We start from the raw sequence: 21,740 nt of genomic DNA on the forward strand, positions 1-21,740 counted from the left end.
GAATGCAAAGCAAAACCCCCATATCACTGCAAAGGACCTGCAGGAAGGTTTAGCTGGCACAGGAGTAGTGGTGCACCGGTCCACTGTGAAGCGTTGCTTGCACAAACATGATCTGCATGGAAGAGTCATCAGAAGGAAACCTTACCCGCAATCTCATCACAAAAGCCAATGTCCGAAGCATGCAACACAACACTTAGATAAGGCATTTTGGAACCAAGTGCTGTGGTCTGATGAAATAAAACTTGAACTCTTTGGCTACAATCACCAAAGGTACATTTGGAAAAAAAAAGAAGTATTTGAAGAAAAGAACACCTTGCCAACTGTTAAGCATGGAGGTGGATCTATTATGCTTTGGGGTTGTGTGGCAGCCCGTGGCACAGGAAATATTGTGTGGGTAGAGGGAAGAATAGATTCTACTAAGTATCAACAAAACCTGGAGGCTAATGTCCCACAGTCACTGAAGAAACTGAAGCTGAAAAGAGCTTAGATATTACAACAAGACAATGATCCAAAACATACCTCAAAATCAACCATGAACTACATCAAGAAATGAAAGATTTTGATGAAATGAAAAGTTATGGAATGGCCTTCATAGACACCGACTTGAATTTTATTGAGAATCTGAGGGTAGATTTCAAACATGCAATGCATGCAAGATGACCTAGGAATATTTCTGAACTAGAACTAGGAATATTTCTGCAAGGAAGAGTGGGAAAAAAATCCTAAAACAAGAATAGAAAGACTGTTGGCTGGCTACAAGAAATGTTTGGAGGCTGTGATTTCTGCCAAAGGGGCAGTCTGACAGTCTGTCAGACTGACGGGGTGTCCAAACATTTGCACATGCCACATTTACTGGTTTATTTTTAGTCTGTTAAATTCAGCAAATAAATAGTAACTGTGCATTAAAATTTGCTGAAATATGTCAAGTTTAAGTTTGTTCGCTGCAGAAGTTGTGTTAACTTGTTTTCACTTAGAAAATCAACAAAACATGTAATATGGCCAGGTGTGCCCAAACTTTTGCATACAACTGTATACCCCTATGACAGATAGTATGGCTTACATGTTCATAGAGTAAGTTAAGACATTTTTTGTTGTATATGAAGACACAAAAATAAGTGCTACTTTAACAAGTGTCTTCTTTCCCTACTCCATTCCTGCTGTGTTGAGTGGAATAAAGGCTCATCTGATTGTGTCTCATCTTCTGCCCCTTATAAAGCTGTTCTCTATCTAGTCCTGCTGTCTTTGGAGTGTTTATGCTAAACTGCTCATCTTGCCCTGTCACAACACACAGCACCAAGCCTGTGTTTCCAGCACTGACTGGCTACAAGTGCTGCTGATTTCAGGAAGAACATTTGCATAGAAAAGACACTTTGCATTGGCTGCACATGCATCAGTGCTCTGGGAGTGTTTATAGCCCTATGAGTTTAACACTTCATGATTGAGACCGGCCCTTCATGACAACAGAACCCACAACAACAATGACTTTCATTACCATCTTCCTCTGGACACTCCTCATCACTGCTCAGGGTAGATTTGGACTTGGATATTTTAAAAATTGTACAACATTTTTATTTCATGTGGAAAAATAGGAGTTGAGTTAATTTAGTTGAAGACAACAAAATTACAAAATCCAAAATTGTGAATATTTTATGAATATATTGTTTTTTGTATGGCTATAATATTTTGTTTTAATGATTTACAGAATCCAGTGGACAGGTTACTGTGACTCAGGCTCCAACAGTGAAATCTACTGCTCCAGGACAGACAGTTACTATGAGCAGTAGTACCAGTCCTGCGGTGTACAACAATAATTACCTAAACTGGTACCAACAGAAAACTGGAGAAGCTCCTAAACTCCTGATCTATGGAGCAACTACCTGTCAGCCTGGGATCCCAGAGCATTTCAGTGGCAGTGGATCTTGGACTGACTTCACTCTGACCATCACAGGAGTCCAGGCTGAAGATGCAACAGATTATTACTGTCAGAGTTTCCACAGTGGTCCTGTGTCCACACAGTGTTACACACTCGTACAAAAACCTCCCTCAGCAGGACTGCACAGCGACAGCACTGCTGCAGCTGGGACCTACTGCAGCTGCTGAGGGTGAAGACAAAGACACAGGACACTTGTCTATGGAGGAGCTCAGCTGCACACAAACATTGATATTTGTTCAATAAATATGCAAAAATACATTCAGCATGTCACTGTCTGAGGAGGGGAAAGAAGGTTAATAAACTGCTTTGATTGTACAGACTGGGACGCATTCAGAGCTCCCAACACAGTTTTAAATGAGTACTGGGACACAGTCACCAGCTATATTAAATATTGCACTGACATTTGTGTACCAGAAAACAAAATTAGGACATTTCCCAATCAGGAACTGTGGTTCAACAATGACATTCACAGTAAAATAAAAGATAGATCCACTGCGTTCAAATCGGGGGACAAAGAACTGTACAGGGTGTCACGGTATGCATTATACAAAGCCATAAAACGTGGTATACGGAGCTACAAAGTGCGTCTTGAAACACAATGGCTGTGGCAGGGATTATAGTCAATCACAGGCTATAAGGGCTGCAGCCAGGAGATTGACACAAACATCACATCTCTGAACCATTTCTATAGCCACTTTGATGCTCTGAACACGGACACTGCTGAGAAGACCCCAAGTGTACAGGGCGAGTTTGTTCTGAAACTCTCAGAGCAGGACGTGCAGAAGGCTCTGAGTAGAGTGAAAATCCGTAAGACTGCAGGGCCTGATGGGATACCACCCCGTGTCCTGAGGACATGTGCAGCCCAGCTGACCACAGTGTTTATGGACATTTGTCCCCACCTGCTTCTAAAAAAACACTATTATTCCACCCCCCAAAAATGCCAAACTTACGTGCCTGAACGATTACCGCCCAGTAGCATTAACATCTATGGTGATTAAATACCTGGAGAAGCTGGTGTTGTCACACCATCTCCTCCATCACAGAGTCCCTGGACCCTTGCAGTTTGCCTACCAGAACAACAGATCAGTGGATGATGCTGTCTCCCTAGCTCTACATACAGCCTTGGACCACCTGGACACTCCTTCCTGTCACAGTCCATTGTCCCCACCTGCTTAAAAAAAATCACTATTGTTCCACTCCCCATAAATGCAAAAATGACGTGCCTGAACGATTACCACCCAGTAGCATTAACATCTGTGGTGACAAATACTTCATATTACCTTCTGGAATCGATGGAATGAGGTAAATAGAGAAGAGAAGTTGGACTTTAGGCCCCTTTATGTTCACTGTCATTCAATCAGAGAAAATTGTAGTAGTATAGACTTGAAAAGATCTACACCATAATTAGCTGTTTTAATCTTTTCCAATTTCTTAAAAAAATGTAATTTGTAGGTGTAGTTGTCCTAATTTTATGGTATTATATATATATACATATTATGGTGTGATCTGGCATTATGCAAATATTTTAATATTTAGTGTGTTATTTAGGGCTGAGTTTTGTTTTACATTTTATTTTTTCATGTTAGGTGGGACTGAGTCCTGCTTTTGCTGCAGATATTCCGATGTGTTCACTGTTCACATCTCTATTGATTTGCTTATTGATCGGGCTTAGTGACCTGTTCAGATTGTTTGTTTCTAGTAATATGGGGACGGGACTCGGGGTGGGGGGTATTTTTTTCTTGTTTCTTTTTTTTAATTTATTTTTCTCTCAGGTTCCCAGCATCATTGAGGTTTTTGTAATGTATAGCATAAAGTATCAGTGTTTTAGACTTTTCTATGATTGTCAATGACAAGTTCACTTAAGTTTATTATGTGGAATGTTAATGGCATATGGCATGTTATTAAATGGAAGAAAATACTGACTTTTTTGAAAAAGTAAAGCACAGATATTGCTAGCTTCAAGAAACACACCTAATGGATAATGATCACCTAAAAATTAAAAAGAACTGGGTAAGGCAGGTTTACTTTTCTTCTTTTAATTCACATAAAAGAGCACAGTGATCCTCAGAAAAAGGTAAACTCAAAATAGTCCATTAAAATTAGAATTCAGGTCCATAAGTATTCAAGGAGAAATGGGCTGTGGTTGTTTGGTATAAAATGAATGGGTAAAACATAGGTAGTTTCAAAAATCTGAATATACTGATGGAAAAAAGAAACGCAACACCTCCTCCTACACACTCTGGCCCTCCCGTCTGTGTGGAACAAGCTAATGAGTGACTCATTCGTGAAGAGGACATGATGCCACTGCTGATGAGTCCATCACAGCCTCTGTCTGGCCCAAGCCATTTGGGTGTGATGTCTAGGAGGTGTGAGCAGAGGGCCTCTGACAGGTCACCTCACTCTAAGGCCTGCAGCATGGAGCCTCACTGTCCTGTCACTGATGCGGGCATTGTTTCTGCCGGCAGTTTCAGCAGCAGTACGGGTGGCAGATCTGAAACCATCTCTCAGATGGGCCAGTCTGATGTGTCGGTCCTGCTCTTGTGTGGTCACTTGAGGGTGACAGGATTTTGGATGGTCATCTGTCCTGCCGGTCTGCTGAAACATTCTTTGCGGTCGGGATACAGAGGAGCAGCTTATAAATAGTGTCTGGCAATCCTGGCACATGACATACCTGCCTGCAGCATGCCAATGGCCCTCTCCCTTGCTGATGTGAATCAGGGTAGTTTTTCTCTTTTCTCTTGGAAGACTCCAGTTCAGGTCCAACAGCAGCACTTCCACCTTGTAGCCTGATCTCATCAGTTTTCAGAAATTCAGCAAGTTTAGACAGTGTCAGTACAGAGATCAGAGATCTCCAATCCAAACCAGTTTGCTGCTGTGAGAGGTGTTGGTGGACAAGCAGGTGGAACAGAATTCTTGGACCAAATTTCCAGGAAATTGCAGTAATCCTGCAGAAGATCCGCAGATTCAGAAATGCGGTATCTGGTCTTGGCTGAGGGGCCAGTGGTGTGAAGCTGTGATCTGTAAGATTATGAATGAACGTCTCTGAGTCAGAATCTCCTCTAAAAAGTGACAGAAGACACTGTAATGTGGGAGATACTGTCCACTTGATGAGCTGTCACACTGAGGACCTGACTACCTGGTCATTAAAGATCCCATCATGCTGATTGAATGAGCAGAAGTGATAACCCTGATGGCCTGTATTGACAGATATTCACAATGAAAATTAGAATGAATAGAGATTTGTTTATTGTTGGATCTATGGCTCTATACAGAATCCGCATCATCAATTCACTTGAATAATATACACAAAATTATTCACCCCCTTCTAATGACATCCCATTGTGTTGAAATACAAATGTTCTCTTCCCATCAGTCCAGTGAATTTTTTAATCACAATTTCAATACTCAACCTGTACTTTCTATAGTGGTTATGGGTGAAGATCCATTAATAATTTAAGTATGAGAATTGTTTTTTGTTTTTGCTAACAATGTCTTTTACCCATTAAAGTGTTCAGTTTGTCATCTTTTGTTTTAATATCATAATAATAATAAAGTAATCAATTCAGGTGGATATTAACCTGCATGGCTTTTGCCTGCTGCATTTCCTACTGACCTACTGTTAGGGTTTGTGGGCCTCCAGCTCTTCTCCTCAGCCACAGCCAGAACCTTCTATTTTCCGCCTTTTCCATTAGATCCTTTACTCTCTTCAGTTTTATGCCCTCCACTCCCACATCCCTGAGGAGGCGTAATGACGATGTACCTGCACTTGTAAAGCCTCTGCATCCCAGTTCCACAGGGTAGATGAAGGGTCACCATCCACCTTCTCTACATTCTGATTATCTCAGCCTCTTCCTCTCATATTCCCTTCTCCCATTGGTTTGTCAATTCCATGAGGAGAACAGTCTTGGTCTCTTCTGCCCCCACCACTATATCATGACACAATAGCGTGCTGGTGATTTCCCTTGGGGGATTGGAGCTGCCTGACAAGGTCCACCTCCATTTATTATTTTTATTATTTAATTTATATGGCTGTGCTCTGGACACTCAAAGCTTCACAGGGAATAGGGACTTCACTCCACCACCACCAAAGTGTTGCCCCACCTGGATGATGCAACAGCAGCCAAAGTGCCCCAGGAGGAGGCCATGATCGGTAAAGGCCAGGGGGAAATCTGGCCACGACACCAGGGTTAACAGGGAATTTTAATGAACAAATTGAGTCAACACCTTGGTGAGGTCTTATCCAAAGGACTAAACCTTTTTACAGTACATTGTCCCCGTCACTATACTGGGGCATTAGGACCCACACAAACCACAGAGTTAGCTTCCCCTACTGCTTCAATTAACAGCTCTTCCTGCAGCAACCTTCTTTTCTCTGATATAGCTGACATACTGTATTTCAGACCGTGTCAAAGTGTACATAATGTAAACCCAGAGATCAGCATGTGTATGATCTTAGAACTTAGAGCTGACAATGCTAATGGCGGTGCCCACTACTTTCAAAACTGATCAATTACCTCCAAATCTAGTTAACTGTAAGAGGAATGATGGTTTGTGTCATATAGATGGCAATAGAAAACTGTGGAGAGTCTATAGTTACAGTGGTTAAACCACTCGGGGTTGCATTACTAAACCAGTAATGTGTCTGAACACACAGAGCCAGGTGCTGCTTTAACCACACTCTCCACATTTTATTCCATTTCAGCTGTGTTGAGTGGGATAAGGGCTCAGCTGATTTTGTCTCATCCTCTGCTACTTATAAAGTTGTTCTCTGTCTCGTCCTGCTGTCCTGGGAGCATTAATGCAAAACTGCTCATCTTGCTCTGACACAACACACAGCACCAATCATGTGTTTCCAGCACTGACTGGCTACAAGTGCTGCTTAACACAGGAAAACAATTTGCATAGAAAATGCACTTTGCCTTGGCAGCACATGCTTCAGTGCTCTGGGAGTGTTTATAGCCCTGTTAATTTAACACTTTATGACTGAGAGCTCCCATTTTTGAAAACAGAACCCACAGCAACAATGCCCTTCATCACTATCTTCATCTGGACACTCCTTGTCTCTGCTCAGGGTATGACTTAATACTTACTTTTTAAAACTATACTGTAGATTCGTGCAAATTAGGTGAACCAGGTGTACAGAAAAATGTGAAATTACATGAAATTAAAGTAATTCAAAGATTCTAATGATCAAATACCTGCATTTACTGTGTTTTGTCATGTTTCCAGAATCCAGTGGACAGGTTACTGTGACTCAGACTCCAGCAGTGAAATCTGTTCTCCCTGGACAGACAGTCATTGTGAGCTGTAAGACCAGTCCTGCAGTGTATATACAGATGCAGCCATTCAAAATGCACGGGCGATACCGCATTATTTTCCGGTACGCTGTACGCAGTCTACCGCAAGTTACCGGTAAATACCGCAAGTTACCGGTAAATACCGCTAGCAAAATAATAGTATCCGGAATTTCCGCAAGGTGGAGCTAATAAAGCTCAACCTCTCATGTTTGAGCTGTAGCCATCAAAGTCTTTACCGAAGATATTACTAATAGTATTAATAATAAATGACCTTGGACAAGCTGTAAACTCAAAGCATTGCCCTGGTCCACATTCTTTTTTTCATTGACCGTCTTTGTAAAAGTAACACCACAGCATTTCGCAATCACGCATTTTTTTCCAATCATGCAAAGTACAGTAATTTTTGAGAATCGATTCACCATGCCTTACACATGCTCATAAAAGAGATTGATTTAGGAACATCAATCTCTTTTATGCATATTACCGTATGCATACTGTACTGTATACAGTATGTATATGTATATTTAATGTCTTAACTGTGCCCGTTTAAGTATTGAATATTTATATGGAATTTTACCACTGAAGGGAAATCTTAGTGCCTGAGCATAAAAAGAATAGGAGCATACTGCAACGCGTGTGAAGGCCATAAACAATATTAATTTTGGAACATAAACATACAGTATGTGGCTGGTCTCGGTACTTTAAAGAAAACATACACGAAACATGGTTTCATTATGACCAGAATCGGTCTTGAGATATTTTTAACTTGATTTACAATATTTGAGAGGTATGTCTTGACACCGATACTACGTAAGTACTGCTCATGTACTGTATATGTTTCTAGGTTTATATTATGCATTTCATACGGTCAAATTACTTTTGAGCAACTGATAAGAGGCGCGAAACGGTATGCCCAGGGCGTTTTAGTTTCGTTTTGTGCGGGGACTGCTTTAACTATATCGACGTGGATTGATTAGAGATATCAAGTACATACAAGTCATTTTTTAAATGTTGTAGTTTGTCTTGTAAAAATGTTACAAGAACATCATCTGTCAACAATTACACAGGTTCTGTTTCCATATTGCGGATTTTGGTTACGTAATATTATTTTCTAATTTAACGTTGTGAATATATGATTTGGGCAAACAGAGCAGCAAAGAAGTACATTATGGGTTGTTGTTTTTTTTTGCAGTTTTATCTAGAACAAGCGATGCTTAAACCTTTGTCTGATTCTTGTGAAACTATCCACACGACAGTTACCCACAGTAGGAGTTGACTTCAGTGATGTCACTGATGGGATGTTTCTAAAAATCCATCCTCTGTAAAACGTCTTCTCTAGTTGTCCTGCATATGTATTCGCTAATGAAGCTGTGTGTTCTGAGCCTGGATCTCTACATTTCTGTATGAACCAGCTTAGAGGGCTAAAGACAGCTTGTGTTTAAATTGAGTGTAAGGTAATTTATGCTTCTAAAGTCATGGTCAGCATTTATTATTGTACTGTGCTGTAAACTTGTTCTGTGCCTAGTCACATTATTTTATAGCGTTTTTATAGCGTTATCAAATCTGGTGGCGCTGTGTGTTAGTTTACTGACTCCCATGTCACATGGTCTGTGATTGAATCCCATGGAACTACTGTACAGTATCACTTTATTTTTTAACAAACATTTCTTTGAAAAAATGAAACGTTTCCCTTGGTCAGAGATTAAATAAAACCTCACTCGCACCAAACAAATTTATATTTCTAAATATCACAACATGATCGAATTTAAGTCTTTTTAATAACAATGAATAGTCACCTATGCGTTACAAAATAAACATTTATATTGATTTGAATCGCGTTTTGATTTAAATCGTAAACGCGTGTTTAAATATATGTGTTTAAAGGCGATATACTGTATAAAAGCGCTGATTCTTATGGAGTGTGTTCCGCCGGGGATTAAAAAAATTTATTTTTTTTAATCGCGTATCTAAGGAAAATTGCAGTATAACTTTGTTCATGCACAAACAGTGGCATGTTACATTATAATTTGGGTGTCTCCTCTTGCCAGAAAGCTCTAAATTGCATTTTGAGTGCGGTTTTTGACTTTTTCTAAATTGCAACCCATAAATAAAGCTGATAAAGCTTAGACTAACTGTATTCTAAACTGTATTACAACGTAAATTGCAAAAATGCACTTGGAATCTGTCCAAGCCCTCCTACGAAAATTATTTAAACTGCGACACTGATCATTCATCTCTAAATAAACTTTATTTTATATAGCGTTTTAGGCGAATAGGTAATTAGATTGCTCATAAACCTAATCGCTTTTTCTACATAAACACAGCGTGATTGCTCTCTGAAAATGCTTTTCCTTTATATTTAGGCTCAGATTTCAACGATAGATAGATAGATAGATAGATAGATACTTTATTGATCCCGTGAGGGAAATTGCAGTGCAACAGCAGCTTAACACACACAACACAGCCACAGTGTAACGAATTATATAATAATGGTACAATACATACAATACAATACAAGAGTTACTCACAGTCCGGACGCACAAGAACAAACTAGAACAGAACAGTACACAGAAAATCGTATCACACTCATATCACACATATGAATATAAATATAGATGTAACTATAGATATAAATATAAATGTATTGCACAGGTCCCTGGCATATATTGCTATAGATCGCATTATTGTCACGGACGTCCAAAGGGACTAACCGTGGGGAGCAGGAGAGCGGAAAAAGACCCATATGCGTAGCGGCGAGACGGGAAAAAGGCCCGGGCTCATTAGTGCAAAGAGTTCAGGAATGCCGTATAGAAACCTATGCCCTCAGGGAGCGGACGTGGGGCGCCCTGGTGCTAGGCGGGTCTCAGGACATCCGAACGTCAATGCTGAGCGAGGACAGAGTGCAAGACCCGGAAATATATAGCCCAAGGGAAAGAGAGGGACAGGAAGGACAGCAGACCGGAAACTAGGGACAGGACAGAGAAGGAACGCCCTCTGGCTGCAGAGGGCGTGACAATTATTATAAACTTTCTTGGAAAAATGTATTTTATGTAAACCATGTTTGCTATTAATTCATTTAGGGCTAAAATACGTTCATTGTCTTCCAATCGAGTCGAGTTGACATTAGAAGCTTGCCACTCCCGGACTGTTACACCAACGCATTAGCATGTTAAAGCGACTTAATTGAGATGCCCAGCTACCAGTTAACACTGTACTTCCTACTTTAAAAATACCTGTGGAACCGGTTTAATTCGTCACAGCCAGCACTCCTGCAGAGAGGGGGTTGTACTCGTAAAGTAGAAGCAGGCGAGATTTCCAGCGAAAGACACCTCCCCCCCTGCTCAAAAACCCAGTAAGCAGTAAGGCTTTATGTTGAAAATTGAGGTGGATTTTGTTTATGATAAAGAGGATAAACTGGGATGGGAGGAGGGTTTGGTTTTGCATAAGGGGCGGGATTATGATAATTGGAGGAATTTGCGAGAGTATAATGGTTTGATATATTTGATTTTGTATTGTGGTCGTTATCTATGTTTTTGGTTGGTATTATGTTTATATGGTTGTTTTTGTTGGTTGGTTGTTATTATGGTTATCAATAATACGATCTATAGTTGAAATCTGAGCCTAAATAAAAAGAAAAAGCAAGTGATTAGGTTTATGAGCAATCTAATTACTTATTCGTTTAAAACGCTATATAAAATAAAGTTTATTATTAATTTGCTGGACAGAGCGGTGAACATTATTATGCATAAGACAAAGATAACGATCCTGATCAGTTTAGAAATCTGTGTACGCTGTAAGGTTTTTACTTCTTAAACTTTTAAAATACACGTTTCGAATAGAAAGAAATCCTCTTCCTGGTACAGTCGCATGAAGAGAGAGGCGAAACAGCCCTACACAGCCCTGTCGCAGTACACGAATATAATCATATCGTTATTAAATTCTTTAGATACGCGATTCCATATTATATTAGCAGGAAAGCTTAAACTTCCACTTTTTCACACGCTATTTCACGTTAGTTAAATTTAATTTATTTATATATTATATATTTATCTCTCTTACCAAGGGAAACGTCTCATTTTTTCAAAGAAATGTTTGTTCACAACGGCGACTGTCAGAAGATAGGACACAGCGGCTCAGGCACCCGCTGAATGGAAAAGGGGCACTTTAATGTTCTGTTTGGCTAATACTAAAGCCAATACTAATATTCAATACTTTAATATCCTTTTCTGTATGTTTAACAATAGTGGGTACTGGCCTAATTCGTCCCTGCTCCCGTTGTTAGGTGTTAATGTGTTGTTAAGTGTGAATTTGTAGCTGTTTCCCTGGGGTCTGGCTTTTTTTCTGGAAAACCATAACTGGTCTTGTCCAGATTGACTGTCGGCGCCCAGGTCTGACAGTGCTGCTCCAGCAGTGCCAGGTTCTGGCGCAGCCTCTGTTCTGTGGGCGACAGCAGGACCAGGTCGTCTGCACAGAGCAGGAACTCGATTTCCATAATTAATGCAGATCAGTTAATCAAGGGACAAAACAATTATTGCGCCCGGGTCCTCAATGGGCTTTGACGTGCTAATGCGTTGGTTTAACAGTCCGGGTGTGGCAAGCCTCTAATGTCTCCCGACTTTGAAAACCAAGTAATAACTTAACTATATGTGCAAACGTTTCATATGTTGCTGTTGTGGATGCCTGTGGAGTGTATCTTATTTGCCGCGCGCCCTCCCCCCCCTCTTTCCCTCAATTCAATTCAATTCAAGGTGTTTTATTAGCATGGCAGATGGGTTCAATCAGTGTCGGGTATTTACTTTGCTTTGAGATTCCACTTTTAAAGGTGATATATAAATTTTTGACTAAAATAAATTGATATCTTTGTCTTCTAAGCTCTCTGTGTACAGTGGAGCCTCCTGTCCAGCCAGCACATGTCCACAGACATTCACAACAGCGACATATCATAAAACGTTTGCACATATAGTGTGCAAAAATGCACTTTATTTACTAAAAATAAGACAGAGATACTGTATCAATTTATGTTGCATTAGCCTGATTATGATTAAAAAAACACATATAATTAAACACGCGTTTGTGATTTAAATCAAAACACGATTTAAATCAATATAAATGTTTATACTGTATCGCATACTGTCCAGCCTCCATTTCTCTATAAAAAATTACTCTATTACACACACACAATAGAAGCAGGAAGCAGAAGCAGGGACCGTTGTCAGAAGGGAAGAAGGTGACTATTCATTGTTATCAAAAATGACTTAGAATCGATCATGTTGCGATATTTTGAAATATAAAAGTCAATTGATTGTCCATAATATCGCTATTCTATTTTTTCGAAGAAATGTTTGTTAAAAGAAGAGTCCAGCACCAGCTGGATTTGAACACACAACCTGCAAGTTGTTAATCAGGCACGTAGACCAGTAGGCTACAAGACAACTCACATGAACAGGGAGGCGAAACAGCCCTACACAGCCCTGTCGCAGTACACGAATATAATCATATCGTTATTAAATTCTTTAGATACGCGATTCCATATTATATTAGCAGAAAAGCTTAAAACTACCACTTTTTCACACGCTATTTCACATGCTAGTTAAATACTTCGATGCTTGAAATGTTTAGGGAGAAATGGAATACCGGTGTGTATTTTTCCTTTAAAGTACCAATTCCTGGAATCTGACTGGCTGACACCCTTCTGAAGTGGTTCCATAAAATCTGGTATACGGAAAAGAAAGCATTGATAAAAAAAGCCTGGATTCTCATGTATCTCATACAAGTATCTTTTAATACAGTCTTTGCTGTGCTCTTGAGGATCCTTGTGATATTTTGAGCTCTAGTTGAATGATAAGTGTCGCATTTTAAATCATTTTCGTAGTTAGAAATTATGAAACGCCCTGTTAAAAGCAAGGGAGTTTTTATGCCCGTTGAAGTAAAACAAAATGCCTGACAAAGTATGGCTTGGACAGATTCCAAGTGCTTGTACAAATGTGCTAAAGAAATTATACTTTGAGTATACAGCTTGTCCAAAGTCATTCATTATTAATACTATTAGTAATATCTTCGGTAAAGGCTTTGATGCATAAATATTTCTGATAAAGGTAGGTTGTGTACTTTTGTCCAGCTGAGCAATCTTGCTTTCATAAAATATATACGCGATTCCATATTATATTCCCTTTTAATCAAATTCTAAAAGTATACCTGTTGACTCCGGTATCTCTTTAGTTAAAGACTTCGATGCTTAAAATGTTTAGGGAGAAATGGAATACTGGTGTGTATTTTTTCTTTAAAGTACCAAGACCAGCCATATACTGTATGTTTATGTTCCAAAATTAATATCGTTTATGGCCTTCACACGCGTTACAGTATGCTCCTATTCTTTTTATGCTCAGCTACTAAGATTTCCCTTCAGTGGTAAAATTCAATATCTACAACGGGCACAGCAAAGACGTTTACTGTAAGTCTTTCTACGACAGACCAACGGACCACGAGTGCCCCTGTCGGTCAACCAATCACGTACTGCGGTGCCGTGCGTCATCTTGCGTCACAATGCGCGACGCCACCTGCAGTACGTGTCTGTAACGCGCACTTTGAATGGCTGCATCTGTATATGACTCTAAGCACAGACTAGCCTGGTATCAACAGAAAGCTGGAGAAGCTCCTAAACTCCTGATCTATGATGCAACTACCCGTCAGACTGGGATCCCAGAGCGTTTCAGTGGCAGTGGATCTGGGACTGACTTCACTCTGACCATCACAGGAGTCCAAGCTGAAGATGCAGCAGATTATTACTGTCAGAGTGCTCACTACCTCAACAGTAACTGACTGTTAACACAATGTTACACACCTATAAAAAAACCTCTCTCAGCAGGACTGCACAGCGACTGTAGTGCTGAAGCTGGGACATACTGCACTTGCACTTAGAAATGTATTTTCTTAATATATTAGATTATTTTAGACAATCATGTGAATATAAAACTTCTCTTTTGAATCATTTTAGGTGCAAAAATTAAGAAAGAGATACTGATAACATTTGACAACTCTGAAATTTAAAATGTTTTGTTTTGCTGCTTGTAAGAAATCTTTACCTAGACTAAAAAGTCTGTCAGTCCATCAATCCAACTAAAAGTTTTATCCATCCATCCGTGTATTTTCGGGGTCACAAGGGACCTGTTTTACCACCAGATGATTATTCTAGCATCATGTGGGAGGAAACTGGAGCACCCATAAGTAAGCCATGCAAATAGTGGGAGATCGTGCAAACTCCACATAGATAACACCGCAGGAATAGAACCCAAGGCCCTAGCATTGTGAGGCACAATGCTTTAACCTAAGAAATAATAATATCTGCTTGCAGGTTAATAATAATAACAGTACAAACTACTTTCAGATTGACTCATGAGTATTGAGCTCTTCTCAGCTTCATAATGAATTTGAACTTGAACTTTATTGCCAGATGTAACCGGTACATGTAATAGTACAATGGAATTCGTACAGACAGAAAGTCTCTCTATTGTAAAAAAAGTGTAAAAAAAGTGCAGATAGTGCATCAGGAAAATATACAGACAGTAGACAATGTCCAAGTAAACAAGTAAACAGTTTGAATTTAAACACTGCAGACATGTAAACAATGACTGCAGATGTGCAATAAATAAGACATTATAATGAGGTAGATGGTGTAGGTGAGGTCCAAGGAGCAAGGCCAAATGTGTTCACCAATCGCACTGCTAGTGGGTAGAAGCTATTGAGGAATCTAATGGTAAGTGTCCGTATGCTTTTGTATCTCTTGCCTGAGGGCAGTGGGGTGAAGAGCTCATGCCCGGGATGGTGACTGTCCTCTGTGATGGCCAGAATTCTACCACAGCAGCGGTCCTCATAGAGTTGTTTAATCTCTGTGAGACCACGGCCGATGATCTTCTGGGCCGCATTCACTGCTCTCTGCAGTACCTTTCTCTCTTGATAAGAGGTGTTGCCGTACCACACAGTGTTCCTATTGGTGAGGACTCTCTCGATGGTGCAGCTGTAGAAGTTCACCAACACAGGTACTGGCATCCCCCATCATTTCAGGCACCTCAGTGGTGCTGCTGAGCTTTCTTCAAGATAGAGTCTGTGCTTACAGTCCGGGTTAGATCATTAGAAATGAAGCTGGTGACTGTTTCCACTTCTGTTCCATCAATACTGAGTGAGCTGTGAGTGTGCAGCCTGTGTCTCGGAAAGTTCTCTATTAGCTCTTTTGTTTATTCATGTTCAAGTCCAGGTTATTGCTATGACACCACCTCAGCAGCTGTACGACTTCATCCCTGTAAATGGACTCGTCATCATCGCTGATCAGGCCTATTATAGTGGTGTCATCTGCAAACGTTATGATGAGGCTGTTGCTGTGTCTTGCTCTGCAGTTGTGAGTGAATAGGGAGTCAGACTCAGACAGCAGCCTTGTGGGGTGCCAGTGCTCAGGGTGAGTGGTGTTGATGTTTTATTACCTATCCACGCCACCTTCCTAACCCTCTCGATTAGGAAGTCCAGCGGCCAGTTCCAGACAGAGTTGCACAGTCCTAGACCCCTGAGCTTTGTCACCAGATGTCTGGGTATGATGGAATTGAATGCTGAATTGTAGTCCACTAACAGCATTCTCACATACTGTATAAGTTCTTTGTGTCCAGGTGGTCCAAGGCTGTATGTAGAGCTAGGGAGACAGAATCATCCACTGGTCTGTTGTTCTGGTAGGCAAACTGAAAGGGGTCCAGGGACTCTGTGATGGAGGAGTTGATGTGTGACAAGGTATTCTCCAGGTATTTCATCACCGCAGATGTTAATGCAATTGGGCGGTAATCGCACAGGCATGTAAGTTTTTGCCTTTTTGGGGAGTGGAACAATAGTGGTTTTATTTTAAGCAGGTGGGGACAATGGACTGCAACAGGTAGGAGTTAAAAATGTCTATAAACACTGTGGTCAGCTGGGCTGCACATGTCCTAAGGACACGGGGTGGTATCCCATCAGGCCCTGCAGTCTTACGGATTTTCACCCTACTCAGAGTCTTCTGCACATCCTGCTCTGAGAGTTTCAGAACAAACTCGCCCTGTACACTTGGGGTCTTTTCAGCATTGTCAGTGTTCAGAGCATCAAAGTGGCTATAGAAATGGTTCAGCTCGTCATGTGTTGTTCGTGTCAATCACCTGGATGCAGCCCTTATAGCCTGTGATTGACTGTAATCCCTGCCACAGCCTCCGGGTGTCAGTGCATTGTGTTTAAAGCCTTACTGTGTAGCTCCGTTTAGCACGTTTTATGGCTTTCTCTAATGCATACCGTGATTCCCTGTATAGCTCTTTGTCCCACTATTTGAATGCAGTGGATCTATCTTTGATTTTATTGCGAATGTCATTGTTGAACCACGGTTTCTGATTGGGAAATGTTCTAATTTTCTTTTCTGGTACACAAATGTCGGTGCAATATTTAATATAGCTGGTGACCGGGTCCAAAATACTCATTTAAATCTGTGTTGGGAGCTCTGAATGCATTGCAGTCTGTACCATCAAAGCAGTCTATTAACCTGCTTTGTGCCACCTTAGACCAACAGCACACTGACCTGTTCGCAATGTTTGAAGCAACAGGAGAGCAATATCGTCCGACTTGCCGAAACTTGGTTTGGGAGAAGCTTAGTATGCTCCTTTTACTGTTGTGTAGTAGTGGTCCAAAAGATAGCCTCTGTTACGCCACGCCCCCGGAGGACTCATCATTCCACCTCGCATTATAGCACAGTTCTCAATTAGCCCTTTTCCCCAGCCTATTTAATGCTGCTTCACACATACTGTGCTCAGGGTTTTCCTGGCTAGAGCTACTCCCATTCTCATTCATACTTACTACTTGGTTTTTGGCTTCTTGACCCTGGTTTGTTCTCCGTGTACGTCTCCTGGTTTTGGTTTTGGTACTTTAGCTCTCGTTCTGGTTTTGACTCTCGGCTTCCTCACGGCTAACGGCTCTGCTTCTGGTTAATTGTACTTTTGCTTGTTTACCTTCGGCTTTGGAAGTCAGATTGTTCTTACGACCTTTGGAGATTGCCCTGGTTTTCTGCACAGGGTCCTCACTACGTTTTGCTAACATCCTCCTCTTGTCGGTACAGTGACATGATGAATGTATTTTTGCATATTCATTGAACTAATATCAGTGTTTGTGTGCAGCTGAGCTCCTCCACAGGCTGTGTCCTCTGTCTTTGCCTTCACCCTTAGCAGCTGCAGGAGGTCCGAGCTGCAGCAATGCAGTCGCTGTGCAGTCCTGCTGAGGGAGGTATTTGTACGAGTGTGTAACACTGTGTGAACACATAGATATTGCTGGGGTAGTGAAAACTCTGACAGTAATAATCTGCTGCATCTTCAGCCTGGACTCCTGTGATGGTCAGAGTGAAGTCAGTCCCAGATCCACTGCCACTGAAACGCTCTGGGATCCCAGTCTGACGGCTAGTTGCAAGATAGATCAGAAGTTTAGGAGCTTCTCCAGCTTTCTGTTGGTACCAGTTAAGGTGATTATTGTTGTGCACTGCAGGACTGGTCCTACAGCTCACAGTAACTGTCTGTCCTGGAGCAATAGATATTACTGGAGGCTGAGTCACAGAAATCTGTCCATTGCATTCTGTAAATCAATAAAACACAATTTGATAGACATACAAAAAACAACATATTCATAAGATATTCACAATTTTGGATTTTGTAATTTTGTTGTCTTCAACTAAATTAACTTAACTCCTTATTTTTCCACATGAAATAAAAATATTGTAAAATCGTTAAAATATCCAAGTCCAATCCTACCCTGAGCAGTGATGAAGAGTGCCCAGAGGAAGAAGGTGATAAAAGTCATTGTTGCTGTGGATTCTGTTGTCATGAAGGGCAGCTCTCAGTCATGAAGTGTTAAACTCACAGGGCTATAAACACTCCCAGAGCACTGAAGCATGTGCAGCCAATGCAAAGTGTCTCTTCTATGCAAATTGTCTTCCTGGGTTCCACAGCACTTGTAGCCAGTCAGTGCTGGAAACACAGGCTTGGTGCTGTGTGTTATGACAGAGCAAGATGACTAGTTTAGCATCAACACTCCCAGGGCAGCAGGACTAGATAGAGAGCAGTTTTATAAGGGGCAGAAGATGAGACATCAGCTGAGCCCTTATTTCACTCAAGACAGCAGAGTATGGAGAGTCTGGTTTAAGCTGCACTTATCTCTGAATCTTCATGTACAACAACAATGTCTTTACTTACTCTTTGATCATGTACTGTAAGCCATACTATTTGCCACCGGGGTGTGTGTGCTCATTTCTTGCTAATAAGTAAGTCTGCATGCCTGTATCTTTATATAACGGGGCGTTTGTTTTCCGTTGTAGCTCCTCAAAGGCCAGAAGAACTGTGAACCCCTCTCTCAAGGAGAGATAAGAGTTGCACAGACACAGAAATAAAATCTTTTGGCCATGAACAAAGTTGGCTTGGTGATTCTCACGTCATGAAAGGAGACCCCCTACTCCAGAGACAAGGAATGCAAAACAAATACCTTTATTTAGCATCAGTTTTAAGAAACTGGGCAAACATACTTTAAAATAATTCATATAGACACCAACTTTTATCATTCTTTTGGTATTAAAAGAAGAAATAACATTTCGATATCTGAAAAGAAACTCAATCAACTGCATTAAACCTGGAGACACAAGGGTTATCAAAGAAAATGCCAATAGATATCAATTGTTTGATCTTGAATTTTACATTGATTTATAATAGAAACAGATGACACAGTCAGAATTCTGATTATAAGAAACATTACTGTAAGGATTTAGAATTTAATGAATAGATTGTTATTATTCTGATTCAACTAAATTGATTGAGGACCCAAGGCTGGAAAATCCAGTCATCCCTCTAGTGGCTAAATGAGGTACAACACACTCCCATTGCCAAGAATGGATGAAGCACTGGATGAGTTGCCACATCACATACTCCATTCTCTTAGAAAAAAGGTCAACTAAAAATAGTCCATTAAAGTTAAAATTCAGGACCATAAGCATTCAAGGAGAAATGGGCTGTGGTTGTTTGGTATAAAATGAATGGGTAAAACATGGGTAGTTCAAAAATTTAAATATACTGATGGAAAAAAGAAACGCAACACCTCCTCCTACACACTCTGGCCCTCCCGTCTGTGTGGAACAAGCTAATGAGTGACTCATTCGTGAAGAGGACATGATGCCACTGCTGACGTGTCCATCACAGCCTCTGTCTGGCCCAAGCCAGTCAGGTGTGACGCCTAGGAGGTGTAAGCAGAGGGTCTCTGAAACCACCTTGCTCTAAGGCTTGCAGCACGGAGTCTCATTGTCCTGTCACTGATACAGGCATTGTGTTTGCCGGCAGTTTCAGCAGTAGTACCAGTGACAGATCTGAAACGATCCCTCAGATGGACCAGTCTGATGTGTCTTTCCTGCTCTGGTGTGATCACTTGATGGCGAGAGGATCTTGGACGGTCATCTGTCCTGCCGGTCTGCTGAAACTTTCTCTGCAGATGGGACACAGTGGAGCGGCTTTCTCCATCGTGTCTGGCGACGCTGGCACATGACATGCCTACCTGCAGCATGCCAATGGCCCTCTCCCTTGCTACTGGTGAGATTCGAGGCATTATGTAATGCACAGGAAACTGACTAAGTGTGGCCTTTTTCTTGCAGTGACCTAAACTTTGAATTAAGGCCTTTTAAAAGGTGACCTAATCAGGTATTGTTCCACCTGGACCTCATTGGGTAAAAGTGTATCTAACAAGCTTTCGTGTGATTGGCAAGTTGCAATACCTCACTGCACAAGCTGTATTGCTGGTCCAAGGGCTGAAAACAAATTGACAACTTTTTGTGAAAGAACATGAGCTATGACTATAATATTCTCATTCCAGAAAATGTTGTGTTTCTTTTTCCAGCGGTATATCAAACTGATCTGTATTACTTAGAAGAAGTTATCAGTTTTCATATTTTATCCTGTCTCTCCTGTTAGAATCAATAAAAATTCCTGAGAGATCTGCAAATCTCAGATTCGAATTGGCCAACTAGAACCCTGGCAGCTGTCTTTGTCTGAGGCTAATTAATAGGACAAGCTAAGAAGCACAATTTGGACATTTGGTCCAGGAGGACAGGAAGTTAGGACCAGAGACAACAAGACACAAGGAAGCCAGTAGGCCAATGAGAAGAAGTACCAAACAGCTCAACTGGACCAGGGAAGCAAAGTCTGATATGCTGCTCCACCCTCTCCAGCCAGCAGCCCATCCACAACAACACGGGATCAGCTCCTAAGCACAGTCACAGCACTCGCCAAGCTAACAAATCCATTAACAAAACGAGGAGATAATAACATAGCAAGCTTCTCTAGTTTCTGTACCTCCTAAAGGAATAGTTCATACATAACGGGTTCAATGCTTGATAGCAATTGCGTAAAATATTTATCTTGATAAAAATCTAATGTAACTTTATGCCTTTTGCCTCAAATTAGAATTTAAATTTTTAAGCTGTTTATTTATTAGCTGTTACAGATGGTATCTTTGCAACTTCCACTTTTCTAATTCCGTACTTTCCAACCATTTTCTCATCTCTTTCCATAAGCCTTTTTCTTTGTACATATTTTTTAATTCCTAATAAACTCATCTACAGTATTTTAATAAAATGCAGTCCTGATCTGAATACACTCAGATCATCCTCACCATTATCTTGAATTCGGGTTGTTAAGCATTGTGCTAATAACCACATTAGTGTGTTTTCACAGGACACAGTCTCTTAAGGGTTGGTGCAATGATCACCTCTTAATCAAAAGAGTATAGTCGTATACCTTCCCTTGGTGTTTCAGTAACATCTAAGACATGTGGGTTGAGTCTTGCAATCGAAAGAGCTTATAACAGGGTCTAAGGTTTAGTCACATGTGCTGTTCTCCTAGAATATGACTGACAGGTTCATGGAACTCTCTGAAACCATCTGACCCACAATCAGATAGTTTCCTCCCAAAACTCAGAGGAGGCAGAAATCGATGTTGTCCCTTTGTCAGCAGGAGGAAAAAAACATATCTTTTATTAGCTTAAACATCCCTGTATACTGAGTCAGTAAACTGAGCCCAGTCAGAGCCCTTGACATAATGAGATAATAAGACTAACTGATTATTATTTACTAAGGGAAAAGATATTGATAACTTGCATTCCGTCAAAGAATTTATTAGGGATCTGAGATTGTTTTGAGTGAATCAGGGTAGTTTTTCTCTTTTCTCTTGTAAGACTCCAGTGGAGGTTTAACAGTAGCACTTCAACTATGCAGCCTGATCTTGTCGGATTTCAGAAATTCAGCAAGTTTAAACAGTGTCAGTACTGAGATCAGAGATCTCCAATCCAAACCAGTTTGCTGCTGTGAGAGGTGTTGGTGGACCAGCAGGTGGAACAGAATTCGTGGACCAGATTTCCAGGAAATTGCAGTAACCCTGCAGAAGATACGCAGATTCAAACATGCATTGTCTGGTCTTGGCTGAGGAGCCGGTGGT

At 40.9% G+C, this 21,740-nt stretch overlaps 1 gene segment (V, D, J or C); it reads left to right on the forward strand.

Annotated features, from left to right (window-relative positions):
* Positions 1-1,454: 1,454 nt before the first annotated feature.
* On the forward strand, positions 1,455-14,049 carry LOC148815777 (immunoglobulin kappa variable 3-15-like). The segment is given in 3 exon segments: positions 1,455-1,527; positions 7,163-7,245; positions 13,846-14,049. Coding segments are annotated over 3 exon segments (360 nt in total).
* The last annotated feature ends 7,691 nt before the right edge of the window (positions 14,050-21,740 follow it).

This window comes from Atractosteus spatula, chromosome 24 (assembly GCF_055471065.1).
Source record: "Atractosteus spatula isolate fAtrSpa1 chromosome 24, fAtrSpa1.hap1, whole genome shotgun sequence".
NCBI lineage: Eukaryota > Metazoa > Chordata > Actinopteri > Semionotiformes > Lepisosteidae > Atractosteus > Atractosteus spatula.